Source organism: Cibotium barometz, chromosome 8, assembly GCF_041138505.1.
Source record: "Cibotium barometz isolate CiBa-2024 chromosome 8, ASM4113850v1, whole genome shotgun sequence".
In the NCBI taxonomy this organism is placed as follows: Eukaryota; Viridiplantae; Streptophyta; class Polypodiopsida; order Cyatheales; family Cibotiaceae; genus Cibotium; species Cibotium barometz.
This window is the reverse complement of record NC_141053.1, coordinates 49,588,220-49,604,988: the sequence shown is the minus strand read 5'-3', so window position 1 is coordinate 49,604,988 and position 16,769 is coordinate 49,588,220. Positions and strand designations below refer to the sequence as shown.

Below are 16,769 nucleotides of genomic sequence, written 5' to 3'. Positions count from 1 at the left end.
TTAAAACAAGAGGAAAGTGATAAAAAATGAGAATAGACTTGTCAAGAGAGCAATCAAAAACAAAAGACAAATTAGACAGAGAGAAATTTACATAAACCTTGTCAAGTCTAGCTGCCTTGTAGTAGCTCCCCTCCTATTTGTTAGTCCAAGAGGCCCTCTATCTGCACGCACCTATGGATGTATTATATAGAGCGTACACGTCACACATATACAAATGCATTGTGTAAGAATCCTCCCCCAACCCCTTTTTGATGTCTAGTATCTTCCCCTGTAATCAATCCCTCTTCAGAAATATAAAGGCCTTGTTCTAACTGTTTTAGCCTAGAGAGAGAAAAATATGCTAGAGAGAGAATATTCAGATTATGAATATTTTTGGATAGAAAATTAACTCATCTTATTAAAATAAGTTCCCCTGAAATAGAAATTCAAAAAGAATTTTCCAATGTGCAATTGGAATTAATTGGAAATAAGTATAAAGAACCTTAGTCTAAGGGTCTAGATTTTCAGAAATTTTTAGATTATGGTCCAATTAAGGTTCCTATGGGCCAATAGCATCAATCCATGTGTAGGGAGGAGATAAATCCAATTTGTAAAAGAAGATACCCAAAAATGAGTAAATGCTCACATAAGATGAAGAGTTGAAAATGTACAAGATTTATTAGTAAAAAAAACTATGAGCAATATTAAAAATATGAGATATTTTGGGTATCCAAAAATGAGTAAATGCTCACATAAGATGAAGAGTTGAAAATGTACAAGGTTTATTAGTAAATAAACACATATGTAAGGAAGGGGAGTTCTTTAAAGGAGGTGCATATTTCACATAAGATGAAGAGTTGAAAATGTACAAGGTTTATTAGTAAATAAACACATATGTAAGGAAGGGGAGTTCTTTAAAGGAGGTGCATATTTCACATAAGATGAAGAGTTGAAAATGTACAAGGTTTTTTAGTAAAAAAAACTATGACACATATGTAAGGAAGAGGAGTTCTTTAAAGGAGGTGCATATTTCACATAAGATGAAGAGTTGAAAATGTACAAGGTTTATTAGTAAAAAAACTATGAGCAATAAAATTTTGACACATATGTAAGGAAGGGGAATTCTTTAAAGGAGGTGCATATTTCACATGCTTGAATGAGTTTTAAACTCAAAAATAATGTGATATTTTTATCTCTCATCTCTCTTGAACCAAACCAAATCAAAATGGAACCAAACCGAATCAAAAAAGTAACCAAACTAGGTCCAAATCTAGTCCAAATTCAACCAAACTGACTTGGAAAATTCTAGAATCAGTTTGTTTGGTTAGGAGCTCAAATTTTCCTATAAATAGAAGCCTCCCCTTGTTGAAAAAAATATAGTGTTATGCTTTGTCACTCTACTCCACCTAAGCCAAAATATATAGTGTCTTATGCTTTGTCACTCTACTCCACCTAAGCCAAAATATAGAGTACTCTACTCTACCTAAGCCATGAGCTGTGAATTCTTTAATAATTCACTAGTTTTTGATACTTCTCTCTTTCTTCAATCCCCATTGGTGGCTCCATCAACATACTAAACCAATTGATTGGTTAGGGGCCTCTACCGTGAATAAAGAATCAAGCAAATCATAAGGTAAGTATATTGAATTTTGATCTTTTCTATAATTTCTCAATGATTCTCTCTTCTCAACCCCTCTCAAGCTTGAGAAGCTTAATTGGTATGGTTTTTTAAATGCTATTGAAGTTAATTGGTGAATAGTAGGGAAGAGTTACATAATTTAATAAATGCTATAGAAGTTAATTTCCATTTATGTTTAAATTCAAATGGTTTTTATGTAATTTCTCTCTCTCTCTCTCAAGAAATGGTCATACTCATGACCCATTCTCAATCCAAATGAAGCTTTTCATAAAGCTTTTCCTTAATCCAAGATTAAGCTATGCTTGAGGCCAAATTAATGGCTTTTTGCTATGCTTTTAGTTTATGCACATTGATGATTCAATCCATTATGGATTGATGATCCAATTAGAGACCATTCTAATTGTTTTCTTAATGATCCAATTAGAGACCATTATGGATCGATGATCCAATTAGAGACCATTCTAATTATATCCTTAATGATAAGCTTTATCCCTTAGAAAAAAAAAATTGAGATTTATCAGTCATAGTAGCGGAGCTATGGCAAAATTTTTATAGAAATTACGCATAAAATAAATTCATTCAAAGCATAAAAAGAGGACTTCCTACCATATTCTAGGAACTATCATCCTAGATTAATTAAAAGAATTTTATTATGCATGGAGATGTGGATGTTTGCATGTAGATGTAGATGTAGATGTATAGATGTAGATGTGGATGTGGAGGTGGATGGATGCATGTAGATGTAGATGTATAGATGTAGATGTGAATGGAGATGTGGATGTATGCATGTAGATGTAGATGTATAGATGTGGATGTGGATGTATACATGTAGATGTAGATGTATAGATACGGATGTGGATGTGGAGGTGGATGTATACATGTAGATGTAGATGTATAGATGAAGATGTGGATGTGGAGGTAGATGGATGCATGTAGATGTAAATGTATAGATGTAGATGGGAATGGAGATATGGATGTATGTATGTAGATGTAGATGTATAGATGTAGATGTGGATGTGGAGGTGGATGGATGCATGTAGATGTAGATGTATAGATGTAGATGTGAATGGAGATGTGGATGTATGCATGTAGATGTAGATGTATGGAGGTGAATGTGAATGTGGATGTGGATGTATGCATAGAGATGTAGATGTATGCATGTAGATGTGAATGTACGCATATAGATGTGGATGTATGGATGTGAATATACGATATGCGATGTGAGGGAATCTGAAGTGATGAGATAGAAATGATGTGATGGGATGAGTATACATATAAATGGAATATGGAATAAGTAATGTAGATTGATGAGGGATAATGTGGAAAAATGAAAGTTAAAATAGAAATTGTGTTGTAAACTGTTTGTAAATACTGTTTGTAAATGCTGTTTGTAAATGATTGTTTTATGTCAAGAATGCTGGGGGGAGCATTTTGACCGTCTTGTGATTAAAGTCGTGATGGTAAAGTTGCAACTGCTGACGGGGAGTCAATGAAGGACGTCTCGCATAGCAAGGTCGGCCGAGGTCTTGACCAGCCTCGGTGCGATTAAAATGGTGAGCTTCCGGTACGGTGGATGAGGGGCCAAGGAAGCGGCCTATGCGTGAAGCGCTAGGTTACTTGCGAAGGATCCTAGAGGGTGCTGACCATACGGTGCTCGGGCTCTGGGTTGCCTAGGATACCCACGCGTGCGTCGAGGAAGATATTGGAACAGAGTTGGAGTTGTTTTCTGAAATCGAGCATGGATCTGGTTGATTGACCTTGCTGGTCTTCAATGGATGAGTGCATGGCTCCTTATATGGATCCGTTGGTTGATCTTGCTGATCTTCAACGAGAGTCCATCTTGTTAAGTGATTATATTGCCAAGTATTATGGGCTAGGAACTATCGAAACGGCTCCTGAGCGTTCTAGTTGCCAATGATGCCATAGATACTCTGATGAAGGAATGATGGAAAATTAAGAATCAATTGGATAAATTGGAAGATGGTGATCAATGATACTAGGGTTTTATTAAAGGATTGTTTTAAACTGGTTGAATCTGGTTGAAAAAGGCAATTTCATATTGGGTGTGTGAGTGGTGTGACTAGTTTTATTTTGCATGAACATCCGGCTAGGGGGCCTTGGAACTCTTTTCCTTGGTACCCGGGACAAAACCTAACCAAATTTTTAATTGGATCCCATCACTATAGTGGTTGGGCGGTTGGCTAACCCATGGGATCGGATGGGGTTAGGCTGGACTGATGGATCCGTAAATCGAGACTCAAACTTTTGTTTTTACGATAGAAAAAAAAAATCCCGGACAGTAACTGTTCTATGGATAGGAATCAACGGCTGTGCCTCTTGAATGGGGAAAAAAGCGTTGATCCCAATGATCCAAGTGCAAGTTTCTTCCTTGCACTGACTAAGTATCTTATAGATGTAATTGGATCATCTCGATCAGAAATGATCTTGACTACGTTAGAGTAAAAAGTTTATCCTGGTGGAATCGCCCGTGCTTTTCGGTAAAGGAAGTTTTTTCCGGTTCGGTTTTGGAACAACCGACGGATTAGTCTCTTATCCGGATATCCATGGGCGAGGCCCCGAGTGTGGGACCCCTGTCCCGTGCGAGAAGCGCTACTTCCGCTGCTAGTACCCGAAATCCGTTGCTCGGTGGGAACAGGGATCTTACACATTGTATATAATTCACTCACCTGTAGATACCTGCCTTGATGTAGATGATGACACGCTTTTTGCTGGTTTTGGGGATGCTATTCACACAGCAGCTTGGATGGTTTTGAAGTTGCCGGATCCATCCTTGGCCACAACTATTTTGGTAGGTTGAATAAACAAATCTCTCTCCCGCGGAGGCTAGGCCAGGGATATATATTTTTTAGCCATGTCTTAAGCGACGCATATCAGTATGCAAATGTCGCTAAAATAGTCGTTTTAGATGTTCCCTTAAACGAGACGGCTCCAAAAATGTCGTATAGGCGCTGAATTTTTTTAAAAAAATTTAGATGCCACTTAAGCGACGTATTCGTGACGCTAGATAATTTAAGCCCCCTCGCTAGACCCCCCAATGGCTTATAGTGCTATATGGTCCGATTCATCTTCTCAGTAACACCATTATGAAAAGGATTATCAGGAGTAGTCCACTCCCTCTTGGTACCATGCATCTCATAGAACTTCTGAAAGGCATGGGAAGTGTACTCTCCTCCATTATTAGTATGCTAGGACTTAAGCTTCTTACGGGATTGATTTTCAACATATGCCAAGAACTTCTGAAATGCGTCAAAATCATCATCCTTCTTCTGAATCAGATAAACCCATACTTTGTGTGTAGCATCATCAATAAAAGTAACAAAATATGATGCACCATCCAATGACACTATAGGCATAGGTCCACATACATCACTATGAACCAACTCCAATGGTTCAATTTTGCTCTTACCGCATGATTTCTTATGTAAAGACTGAGTTTGTTTGCCATACATGCAATCCTCACACAGCGAAATCTGGAAAAATGAAGACAGGGACATACTGCAAACCAGAAAGAATTTTCATTCCTGTCATACTCATGTGTCCCAACCGGTGATGCCAAAATGATACAGATGGCTGCTCAATCACGGCTTTCACATGATCTTTTACGCCAGACACATGCAAAGAATACAAAGTTCCATACTTGGAACCTCTCACAACAACAAGAGACCCTTTGATAATCTTCCATGAATAATTACCAAAGAACATATGGTAACCACAATCATCCAGCTCTCCAGTGCTAATCAAGCTCTTCTTAAGATTTGGCACATGCCATACATTCTCGAGCAGAAGAGTAGAACCATTTGCAAGAAATAAATGCACATCTCCCACTCCAACAATGTCACAAGCATAGTCATTACCGAATCTCAAAAATCCTTTCCTACTTGCATCATATGAAGCAAACCGCTCCTTGTGTGGAGTAACATGAAAGGATGCACCTGAGTCAATTATCCTATCTTGTGACATACCATCATGAGTGGTAACAAGAAATGCATCATCAAACATAGAGGCATATAAAACGTCTCCATTATCACTATTACTGCGGATAGTTTTCACCTCCTATATTCTTGCCTTTGGCTTTTCTTCCTTAATGCCATCATCCTTCTTGTCATTGCATTTGCTTTTTCCCTTGTCCTTCTTCCATTTGAAGCAATCTTTTCTGATGTGACCCTTCTTGACAATAATAGCATTCCACATCTTTCTTTGTGTGAGACTTGCTCCTAGATTTCCCTCTCTCACGGGATGCCCCCCGTAACTGAGATCTGTTTCTTACAATGAGTGCACTAGAGCCTTTAGTGCTAGCCATATTCTTCCTATTGACCTCGTCTCAGTGTGAGCAGGTTTCTCTCTACATCCGTGCAACTCATACCACCTACAAGGTGCCAAACTGCTTTACGGCTATCTTGAAAGTATCCCAACTTTCAGGCAAAGTGACAAGCAGAAACATTGCTTTCACTGAATAAATGCAACCTTTTGTGCAGACAACTAGCTGAAAATAGTGTTAAACTCATTCAAATGGTTGGACATAGATGTCACCTCTTCCATGCGAAGATCAATGAGCTTCTTTAGCCAATACACCTGAGGCGCAACACTTTTTTCTCATAAAGATCACATGGTTTTTGCCATACATAATTTGCAACTTTTCCCTGTTTTGGATAGCAAATATCTTTTGAACGGTAACTCCGATGCAAATACTATACAAAGCAAAGTTGTAGGCAATTGACAGCTCTATAATTGTTTAGTTGAATGCAGATCCCAAACCTTGAAAGATTTGATGATATTCACCTTTGAAAAAAATCCTATTGCTCATTTACAAACAACTTCTAGCTGTTTTGTATGCATCATATCTTTTTCTCCAAATCTTTGACTGATATGCTGCCAAAAGCAAAGTTGTAGTCTGTCCAAAAATTTTAAACTTCTTAATTCAACTTAGAGACCAATTCCTTATGAAGTCTCTGATATTCATGCTGAAAAACAACCACTTGCACACTTTTTATTGTTGTCACAAGACTGCAAAACTCTCAATTCAACTATTCAACAAGACTCAAAGTACAGCTTTGCCACCGTCACTAACAAGACATATCATTACTTCACATATGTTGGGACTAACATCCAACCACAAAGGAATCCATGCATCATCCAACCAGGTATTAAAACACCTTCAGCAATATGCATTCAACCACACAACTTCTGTAGTTTCCTGTTTGTGGTACCTGTAATAAAAAAATATGCTTGTATGCAACCCGCTTACTAGACAAGAGGGGAGCGGAGCTCCATGACGAGGGTAAGAATGGCTAAAGAGACAATGCTTGTATTCATGAGTGCAAGGGAGCTTAATAAAGAATGTCGATGAAGACACACTCTTGGACAATGCTGGCCAGCAAAACAAACAGAGTCCTGCAACAAGTCGTTTTTGCATTTAGAGAGATAATACAGGTCCTCCCCCACTCTTGAGCTAAGGTTCTCTGAAACTTTTTGCACGGGCTTACACTAGCCCCAACAAAACTTGCGCGTACAACTGGTCACTCACAACAGCTTGCACATAACCTGTATGAAAGGAGCACAAAGAGAGCTAGGAAATTGCAGCTCCTAAACCATAGCTGAGATGGCGATTCTGACTACACGAATGGCTCCGAAAGGGGGGTAAAACTTCAGGACACCTGATGGAAACACTCCTAGAATGCTAAATCTCTCGATGCCAAGCTCGAAAGGTGATCCGTACTCTGAAATGTGTCCGCACATGGAAGCGATAAGCAAAATCTAGAAAGGCAGCTGCTTGAATCCCAATTCCACGCTCTGATACCAGTTGATGGAAGTGAGGATGCAACAGAGAGAGCGACCGCGAGAGAAAGAGAGAGAGACAGGTTCCCAAAAAAAACATGGCATTTTTTAGAGGGCTCCGTTAACATTCGCAAATTTACCTAATGGGTTGTTGATTCAAAAAGAATAAGTCACTAAAGAAAAGTAGTTGAGGTGTGTGATCCTAAGGGTCACACATAGTTGATAGAGTTGTTGATTGGAAGAAAAGAGTAAGGCACTAAAGAGAAGTAGTCAATCTGTGTGGTCATAGTACTAAAGAGAAGTAGTCAATCTGTGTGGCCATAGTACTAAAGAGAAGTGGTTGAGGTGTGGGTGACTCGTGAGCAAACATCTTATATTATTGTGAGAGAGTGCAATGGTCCATGCTACTCTTGCAATGTTCCATACTGCTCTTGGCCATTATAAGCTCTTTTTGGCAGTAGGACCCAACAACATCAATATGTATGTACATGTACGTATGAGTACATATATTTGAAATCCATTGAAACCATACATGCCACAACTGGAAGATATGTGTAAGTGTGTGTGCGCCTATGAATGCATGTGTGCATGTTACATACACACATGTAGATATGTATCTGTGTATGCACACGCACCCATAATATTCATAGATACTGGTCACACTCATACATATATGTATACATTGCCCTCAACTTGCCAAACTATTATATAAAAACATCATGATTGCCATATATATCCATATAGAAGCTTCTCACATTACAAACGCATAAAATGATGAGTATCTTAATGCACATGAACACAACCTCAAAACAATCTTCGGACAATAGGATTCTCTCTCCTTGGTAGCCTATATCCCGTGCCTCCATCTGGCAAAATGTATGCCATAAAAAATATTAGCATTGAAAATATAACTCTCGTAGGATAAAAGCTTACAAAACTCATTTGGTGGATCAATATTTGAGGCGAACGGCATTTGAATAGGCTTGTTCCATTAGAGGTGAGGAGTTTAGAAGTATGAAGATTACACATCTTCTTAATGGTTTAGATCTTAAGCACGCTATCAATTTTAAAAAATTGTTCACAACATATATTATCAAAGATTTAAGAAAAAGATTTATGGATAATTCAATTTTAGCTTGCTTGAAAATCCTATCTTTGATGGAAGCGAGGATGCAACCAAGAGAGCGATCGTGAGAGAAAGAGAGAGACACAGGATATCATGGGTGCTATTGGTGCAATGGTCACCACACCCTTATTCTCTATGTATCCACAAATAAAGAATAACCATGGTACAAGTGCATTGGGTAGGCTATTGGCCTTTACCCCAACAAGCTCCCACTTTTAAAAGCCAATGTGCCTTTAAGGGAGAACAATCAACCATGGGGCTGAGAATGGACATTGTAATGTCATCTGATGCCCATCAAGAGTTTGCAATGCGCCCACTTGGAGGATAGACTCTTTGTGAGAAGATCTGCATGATTATCATCTATATGAATCTTGACAAGCTGAATACACTTGTTTTCAAGCACCTCCCTAATGAAGTGATACTTCACCTCAATATGATTTATCTTAGCATCATGAAAGACAGGATTCTGTGCCAATTACTGGATGGCACTCTGACTATCACTATGCAAAACGAGAACCTCTCCTATAATGCCCAACTCTCCCACTAGACGAGTAAGCCATATTGCTTCCTTGCCTGCCTCAGTGGCTACAACATACTTTGCCTCTGTGTAGACAAAGCCATGCATGCTTGCAAACGAGAGACCCATGAAAATGCACGTCCACCAGTGAATGTGAAAACATATCCTGTCATAGAATTTTTATTGTATACATTCCCTACAAAGTCTACATCTGCATAACCAAGAACAGATGTCTGCTTCCTCCCAAAGAAAATGCACAAATCCTTTCACTGCCTCCCAATGCTTCTTGCTAGGGTTTGCCATATACCTGATAACCACTCCCACTGCAAAAGCAATGTCTGCATGTGTAGCTACCATAGCATACATAGAGCTACCAACTACAGATGCATAAGGTATCTTTGCCATTTCAGCCCTCTGCTCATCTGACATGGGGTTGTCCTTTGGCTGAGTTTCACATGGAGGCAATAGAGTACTTATGGGCTTGCCCCTCTCCATATTGAAACGCTGAAGTACCTCGCTAATACTCCTTTTGAGACAAATAGAGGACTTTATTACTTCTGTCCCTAACAATCCTCATGCCAAGTATATGACTGGCATCACCCAAATCCTTCATGTCAAAGGTCTCATGCAACCTTTTCTTCAAAGCATCCACATCATGAGCACACTTCCCAGCAATAAGTATGTCATCCACATATAATATCAAAATTAGAAGGCTACCATCCAATTCCTTCTTAGTGTAGAGGCAATGATCTGTCTGGCTCCTTGTGTATCCTTGGGATCGAATAAAGGCATCAAACTTATGGTACCACTCCCTTGGAGCCTACTTTAGTCCATAGAGACTCTTCTGATGCTTACAAACCATCCGTTCCTTGCCCTGCCGCCAACAAACCCCTCTGGATACTGCATATAGATGTCCTCATGAAGATACCATGTAGAAGGCCTGTCTTAACATCCATATGGAAAAGTTCCATGTCCTCTCTCTGGTAACCAATGCAAGCACCATACGAAGGGTAGTCATTTTCACCGCCACTGGTGAGAAGATCTCATCAAAATCAATCCCCTTCTCCTGCTTAAAGCCCTACACAACAAACCCCTCTAGCTACTGCATATAGATGTCCTCATGAAGATACCATGTAGAAGGGCTATCTTAACATCCATCTGGACAAGCTCCATGTCCTGTCTCTGGCAAAGCACCATACGAAGGGTAGTCATTTTCACCGCCACTGGTGAGAAGATCTCATCAAAATCAATGCCCTTCTCCTGCTTAAAGCCCTTGGCTACCAGTCTTGCCTTATACTTAGGCAATGCATCTGCTGGAGACATCTTCAACTTGTAGACCCATTTACATGGCAATGCATGCTTGCCTTTGGGCAAAGAAACTAGATCCCAAGTTGTAGTCTTCATCAAAGAATCCATCTCTGACTTCATGGCCTTCTCCCACTTATGCCTGTCATCCCTAGACATAGCATTTGCATAGCATGAAGGCTCACCAGAGTCTGTCAACATGACATAATCAAGAGACAGAGTATATCTCTGTGTGGAGGATGAGAGACTCTAGTAGAACATCTCAATACTAGATGAACAGGAGCACCTGGCTATCCAAACTGATCTTCCTGCATAATCGGAGGTTGCACACCTGGTTGTGCCTCTCCCACTTCACGATCTATGGCCTGTCCATGCCCCGCATCATGTGGAACATGCCCTGCATGTGGCACATATGGTGGCTGTCCATCCTCCTGAAACACCACTACATATCTCAATGGTCTTCACTGGCTTTTTGTGCATCTTGTATTCATTGAAGACAACATCGTGGTTGGCTGTGTACTATCTTCCTCGCATCTGGATCCCATAACCGGTATCCCATCTCTCCTGAATCACCATACCCAAGAAATATGCATTTCCTTAACTTCGGATCAAGCTTGCTACGTTCTTTCTCAGGTACATGAACATAGGCCTCATAGCCAAACATGCGTAGATGCTCATAAGAGGGTGGCTTACCTGACCAATCCTCTTCAGGCACCTTCTCATCCAACGCCTTACTAGGTGATCTGTTAATAAGATGCACTATTGTGTAATAGCCTTAGCCCAAAAGCCATGTGGAAGACTCGCATTAGAAAGCATGCTAAGATTTCTTTCCTGTACAGTCCGATTCGAGGAGAAAAGGTATTACATTCTTTGGTTTTATGGTTACCGCCACATGCTCCACAAAGATGAGGACCTGTAGGTAGTACACTCTGTTTGGGACATCATAGCTGATAGCCTCCGATTTTATCACCAAAAAGGCTAAAAGATGCGGGGTTTTTATCACATTGTCATTATCTTGTCCATGTTTTTGAGGCATCTATGCCTAGTTGTATCCTTGTTGTTATCATCTATGTAAATGTGCTTGGCTAAATAGCGGGTCCGCATATCACAAGCCAAAGCATATAAACTCTCTATTGTATTGACAAGTCAAGCCATAGTCCTTGTACACATTTGAAGCCATAGCCTAAGGTCTAAAAGTATGTAATGTTTTTCAAATTTGAATAAAGAAAAGAGGAAAGAGGGAGGACGTGTGATCTTGGGAGGTGTGGGAAGTTGCAACCACTTTTCCTTTATCAACCCATGCACTATTTCTTCACAACTCTCTCTTCCCTTGGCACAAATCTCTCTCTCTTTCTTGTTTCTTGTCTCTCTTGTGCTGCATTGTAAGATCTAATGGAGAGTGAGGATGATGAAGATAGTGAGGATGATATACATGTGTATTTTCTGCGTGCCATAGCATAGGCTAGGCTTTCCACTTGTGTGTGTGGCTATGGCCATTCTAGAGAGAGAAGGAGAGAGATGGTGTGTGTATATGTGTGTTTCTTGAGAGCTTCTTGCAGTTTTTATGGCTAGGAGCAAAGCTCCACGCATATATTTTGCGTGCTTGAGCCTGGTTTGCTGTCTTTTTGAGTGCTTGGAAGGCAAGTCATTTGGTGCGTTTGCCGGGAGGGGCTAGCCATGGAACTTGCAAGAAGATCCGGCAATGGCTCAATTTTTTGAAGGGGTTGCTGAGATCAAAAGCTTGATGGCACAGATCAGGAAGAATCTGCAAAAGCTACAGGGAGCTCATGAGGAGTCGAAGTCTGTTACAAGAGCAGCGGCTATGAAAGCCTTAAAGCAGCGCATGGAGGCTGATGTAGATGAAGTAAGCATTATGGCAAAGAACATCAAGGAAAAACTGGAGGCACTTGATAGTGCGAATCTGGCAAACAGAAAAAAACCCGGTTCTGGAGAGGGTACAAGCATTGACCGCATTCGTATGTCAATGACAGCAACATTGAAGAAAAAGTGTCTCCGGAGGGGTTTTTATAGAAATTTGATGCTGTGCAGAACTGATGGATCAAGCGAAGGCAATCTAGGGACATCAATCGCATGCTGAAGAGCAAGAGGGAGCTTAAGCACCTTGTCAAAGAGGCCAAGGAGGTGGTGGAATGGCATGTCCTGCGTTCTCAGTGGGGCAAGTCATTGCAAGATGTGGAATGGGTAGCATATGCAGGAAGCCAAGTCCTGTCCAATGTGAAGAATGATATTCAAAATTTGGAAAATGGTAGAGCAGACAGTGATTCTGAAGTTTTTGGTGTTTTCTAGGGAAATACTCTATCTACTGTTATTCCCATGGATTATTGTAGTTCTCAGGATATAAATTCTCTAGATATTATATTATTGATGCTGATGAAGATATTGTGGTCTCTGATTTCCTTGCTTCTTTTGCTGATGAGGATGTCTCAGATTCTTCTTCTTCTTCTCTGGATGTTCGAAGTTCCAATAGATTTTATTGACGCCCAGCAAGTACAACAACCTGAGTATGCTATGTGTATCAGTGATGGTAGATGGCATAAGAAAAATGAAAAGTTGGGCCTTGCTGAGGAAGAGTATGATGATGTATCAGATGAAGAAGAAAATGATGCCTATGTTCAGCCAGATGTGTGGCACAAGTTCTCACCCGGATGGGCAATGCATATTATGGTTAACCTTGCAGAGATATTTCCAACTGCAACTTTCATACCTCCTATATTTCGACATCCTTATGATCACTCTGGTTTGGGATACCAGTCAGCCGCAAAGGAGGTGTTTTCAGGCTTCCAGCCCTCAAGTGTTCAACATGATGATCATACCCAAGTTGTGGCCAGCCTGGAGAGGTAGGGTAACTCTACAAAGTCTCCAAATTATGTCTAGTCCATGACAGAGTTGTTTTATGATCTTGAAGATGAATACCTTGCTGCATATTCCAGTGGTGTAAATGGGTTCGCTGTTAATGAGTGACTTGTTAAATCATGAAGTAGGTTGTTCTCAAGATGATGATGAGGACCATCCCAAGAAGAGTTGCCCAAGATGCACGAAGCTGTTAAAGAAATTCATTGTGAAGTTTATGAAGATCTCGATGGCCTGGTGGTTCATCCAATAGATGTGGATAAGCAAATGGTAGCTTGGGAAAGGAAACTTGTAGGAGAGGATCATGACAAGATGCCATATTTGCTTGGTGATTCCAGATTTCTTGATCAATGGTTTGATCGAGGATGCAAAGTTTCTCGAAGTTTGCCGATATGTGACCCAGAGCCAAATGATGTTGATGAGGAGGCTGTGATCCTTGCGACAGCAGCTCTTGATGGCTATGGAGAGCTTTCAGACGGTACCTTCATTCATGAAGTAATTGTTGATGCTGGGGAGACATGCCTAGCTAGGGACCAAGCATTTAATGGTGAAGCCAGAAGCATGGAGATGGGATGGCGGGATGAAATGCAGAAATACACAGAGGTACAGCTTGAATAGGCCTTCCAAATTAGCTTCGATGGTGTGAAGCTGAAGGAGCTAATGGCTGAATTTCAGACATTAAGGCAGAAGATCCAGGATGAGTATAGAGAGGTGGTTGAAAGGCATGCTTTCACAGTCACTGGGAAGAAGCTTGATGAAGAGACCATAGACCGCTTGATAGAAACAGGGGACAGTGAGCAGATTTTTCATAAGGCTATCCAGGAGCAAAGACGTGGGCAGATACTAGATACATTGGCAGAGATCCAGGAGCGGCATGGTGCTGTAAAAGACATTGAGAAAAAGCTTCTCGATTTACATCAGATTTTCTTGGATATGGCTGTGTTGGTGGAGCCACAAGGTGAGATGCTGGACAACATTGAAACACAGGTCACAAATGCCGTGGAACACGTGCAGGCTGGAACGGCAGCTCTGCAGCGGGCCAAATTTACTTTCTTTCTTTAATAAGCATTAAATGAACTCCTATGAAGAGGCAGGTCACACACACAACTATAATCTGTTCTAAACAGTGGGCAGCGTGTTTTAAATCCTTACGCCGGAGAATTTTTCCGCAGCAAGGCTGATGCATCGGGGGTGGCTGGGCTTTGTTGAAGATGTTGTGTGAGGGAGCGCTTATATGTTTGTATCTATTGTTGGGGATGGTGTTCGATGTTGGGAGTTGATGTTTTTTTCTTTATGAAGTTTATGGGTTTGTTGTGAGCAAGAGGTTGTTGTTGTATCTCCTTATCCTATGTGTTTGGAAGATGAAATAGTGTAGAAGTAGGAGATGGAGTAGAGTTTAGAGTTTGGGGATGTTTGGGAGAAGTTTGATGAAGCTATGATGTTTGTTGGGTTGAAGAAGTTGTGAAGAAGGGTGTGAGAGAAGTGATGATTGGGTTTATTAAGTATGCTGAATAGTGGAGTTCTTCATCAATTTTTTGTTCGCGGGAGCTCACAAGCTAAGTGGGGGAGGAATGATAGCCTCCGATTTTGTCACCAAAAAGGCTAAAAGATGCGGGGTTTTTATCACATTGTCATTATCTTGTCCATGTTTTTGAGGCATCTATGCCTAGTTGTATCCTTGTTGTTATCATCTATGTAAATGTGCTTGGCTAAATAGCGGGTCCGCATATCACAAGCCAAAGCATATAAACTCTCTATTGTGTTGACAAGTCAAGCCATAGTCCTTGTACACATTTGAAGCCATAGCCTAAGGTCTAAAAGTATGTAATGTTTTTCAAATTTGAATAAAGAAAAGAGGAAAGAGGGAGGACGTGTGATCTTGGGAGGTGTGGGAAGTTGCAACCAACTTTTCCTTTATCAACCCATGCACGATTTCTTCACAACTCTCTCTTCCCTTGGCACAACTCTCTCTCTCTTTCTTGTTTCTTGTCTCTCTTGTGCTGCATTGTAAGATCTAATGGAGAGTGAGGATGATGAAGATAGTGAGGATGATATACATGTGTATTTTCTGCGTGCCATAGCATAGGCTAGGCTTTCCACTTGTGTGTGTGGCTATGGCCATTCTAGAGAGAGAAGGAGAGAGATGGCGTGTGTATATGTGTGTTTCTTGAGAGCTTCTTGCAGTTTTTATGGCTAGGAGCAAAGCTCCACGCATATATTTTGCGTGCTTGAGCCTGGTTTGCTGTCTTTTTGAGTGCTTGGAAGGCAAGTCAATAGCATAGCGGAGGCTACACTCCAACCCACACACTTGTCAATGCGTGAATGCAACCCGGTTAGCGCATAGAGGCTATCCCGAATGGGAGAAGATGAGTTAACCACATACTAATGACTTCTAGTCCTACTCAATCCTTCTTCAACACTCAAGCAATCAATCTAACACAATCAACACATCAATCTAACATAATCAAAGCATCAAGATTAGGCTACACTTAAGCACACAAATGCAACTTATGCAAAGAACCTAATATGCAAAGAGCTATCACACAAGCCTCAACTACACATCATTTCATGCACAAGCTTCATCACATGCACTCTACAACTCACAAATCAAAACATCATTAAGAAATCTAGATTAGCAAGTGTGTAGACCAAAACCTCATATCATTGAAAATGTAGAGAATAGAGAGTACAAGATTGAAGCAAGAATGGAGATGGAGAGCCTTGGGAGAGCACATGAGAAGGAGCTATGGAACAAGCTCTCTCTATGAGCCTCTCAACCAAATGACCAAAGAGTGTTCTAGCTCTCAAATGAGCCACCTTTTATACAAAAATTCTAGAACTCCCAAAAGTTCCCATGTGGGATTATTGTCAAGCCCTCTCCCACATTCATCTACAACTTGGAACTCTTTTCAAGAGCCCTAAGTGTCTTTTTTGTTGCATCCTTGTATTGATCTTCATTCGTCATGCAACACTCCCCCCTTTCTATTTTGCGCACGTCCTCGAGCGCCGTAGTAGCAAGAGCTGCAACAAAAAAAACAATGGATACAAGTAAAGTCTTTTATTGAAAAAAAGAAAAGAAGAGAAAAACCAGCAATGATAATTTCACATGTGAGCATACAAGTGCAAGGCTGATTAAAGTTTTAATGAGTACTAAAATAGGTGAGTAAAGACTAGTCAAAGTGAGACTTAAGTGGTAGATAGTGCTATGCAAAGGCAAGTGTGCTTTGTACACCGCCGGTTATGACCGCAGTCTCAATGTCCTACAAGTATGTAAGTTATTCCTAAGTGGCAAACCTACTCCTAAATATGAGCAAAGGTGATTGGAACTTTTTTTTTTTTGGATATGTGTGTAGAAGGTGATAAAGATTAAGGTTCCATCCAAATGAGACCCAAGCAATGGCCAAGAGACCTCCGCCAAGAGAATCTAAAAGCCGCTAAGTATCTTAAGGGCGACAGACCCTTTTTCTTTCTTTTATGACATAAGGAGTACCCCATGAAGATGAGGGCCCATAGTGTACCCTAGAGTCCTACCAACA

The 16,769-nt window shown here is 40.5% G+C and overlaps 1 protein-coding gene and 1 pseudogene across 1 annotated transcript; both read left to right on the top strand.

Moving 5' to 3' along the window:
- The first annotated feature begins 11,699 nt into the window (after positions 1–11,699).
- LOC147636364 (syntaxin-132-like) lies at positions 11,700–14,554 on the top strand (annotated as a pseudogene).
- LOC147636365 (uncharacterized) lies at positions 12,451–13,892 on the top strand. Its single transcript, XM_086801797.1, has 2 exons — positions 12,451–12,628; positions 12,811–13,892. Exons 1-2 carry the CDS (start codon positions 12,605–12,607, stop codon positions 13,222–13,224), a joined length of 438 nt encoding a protein of 145 aa, XP_086657923.1. The 5' UTR covers positions 12,451–12,604; the 3' UTR covers positions 13,225–13,892.
- Positions 14,555–16,769: the final 2,215 nt, after the last annotated feature.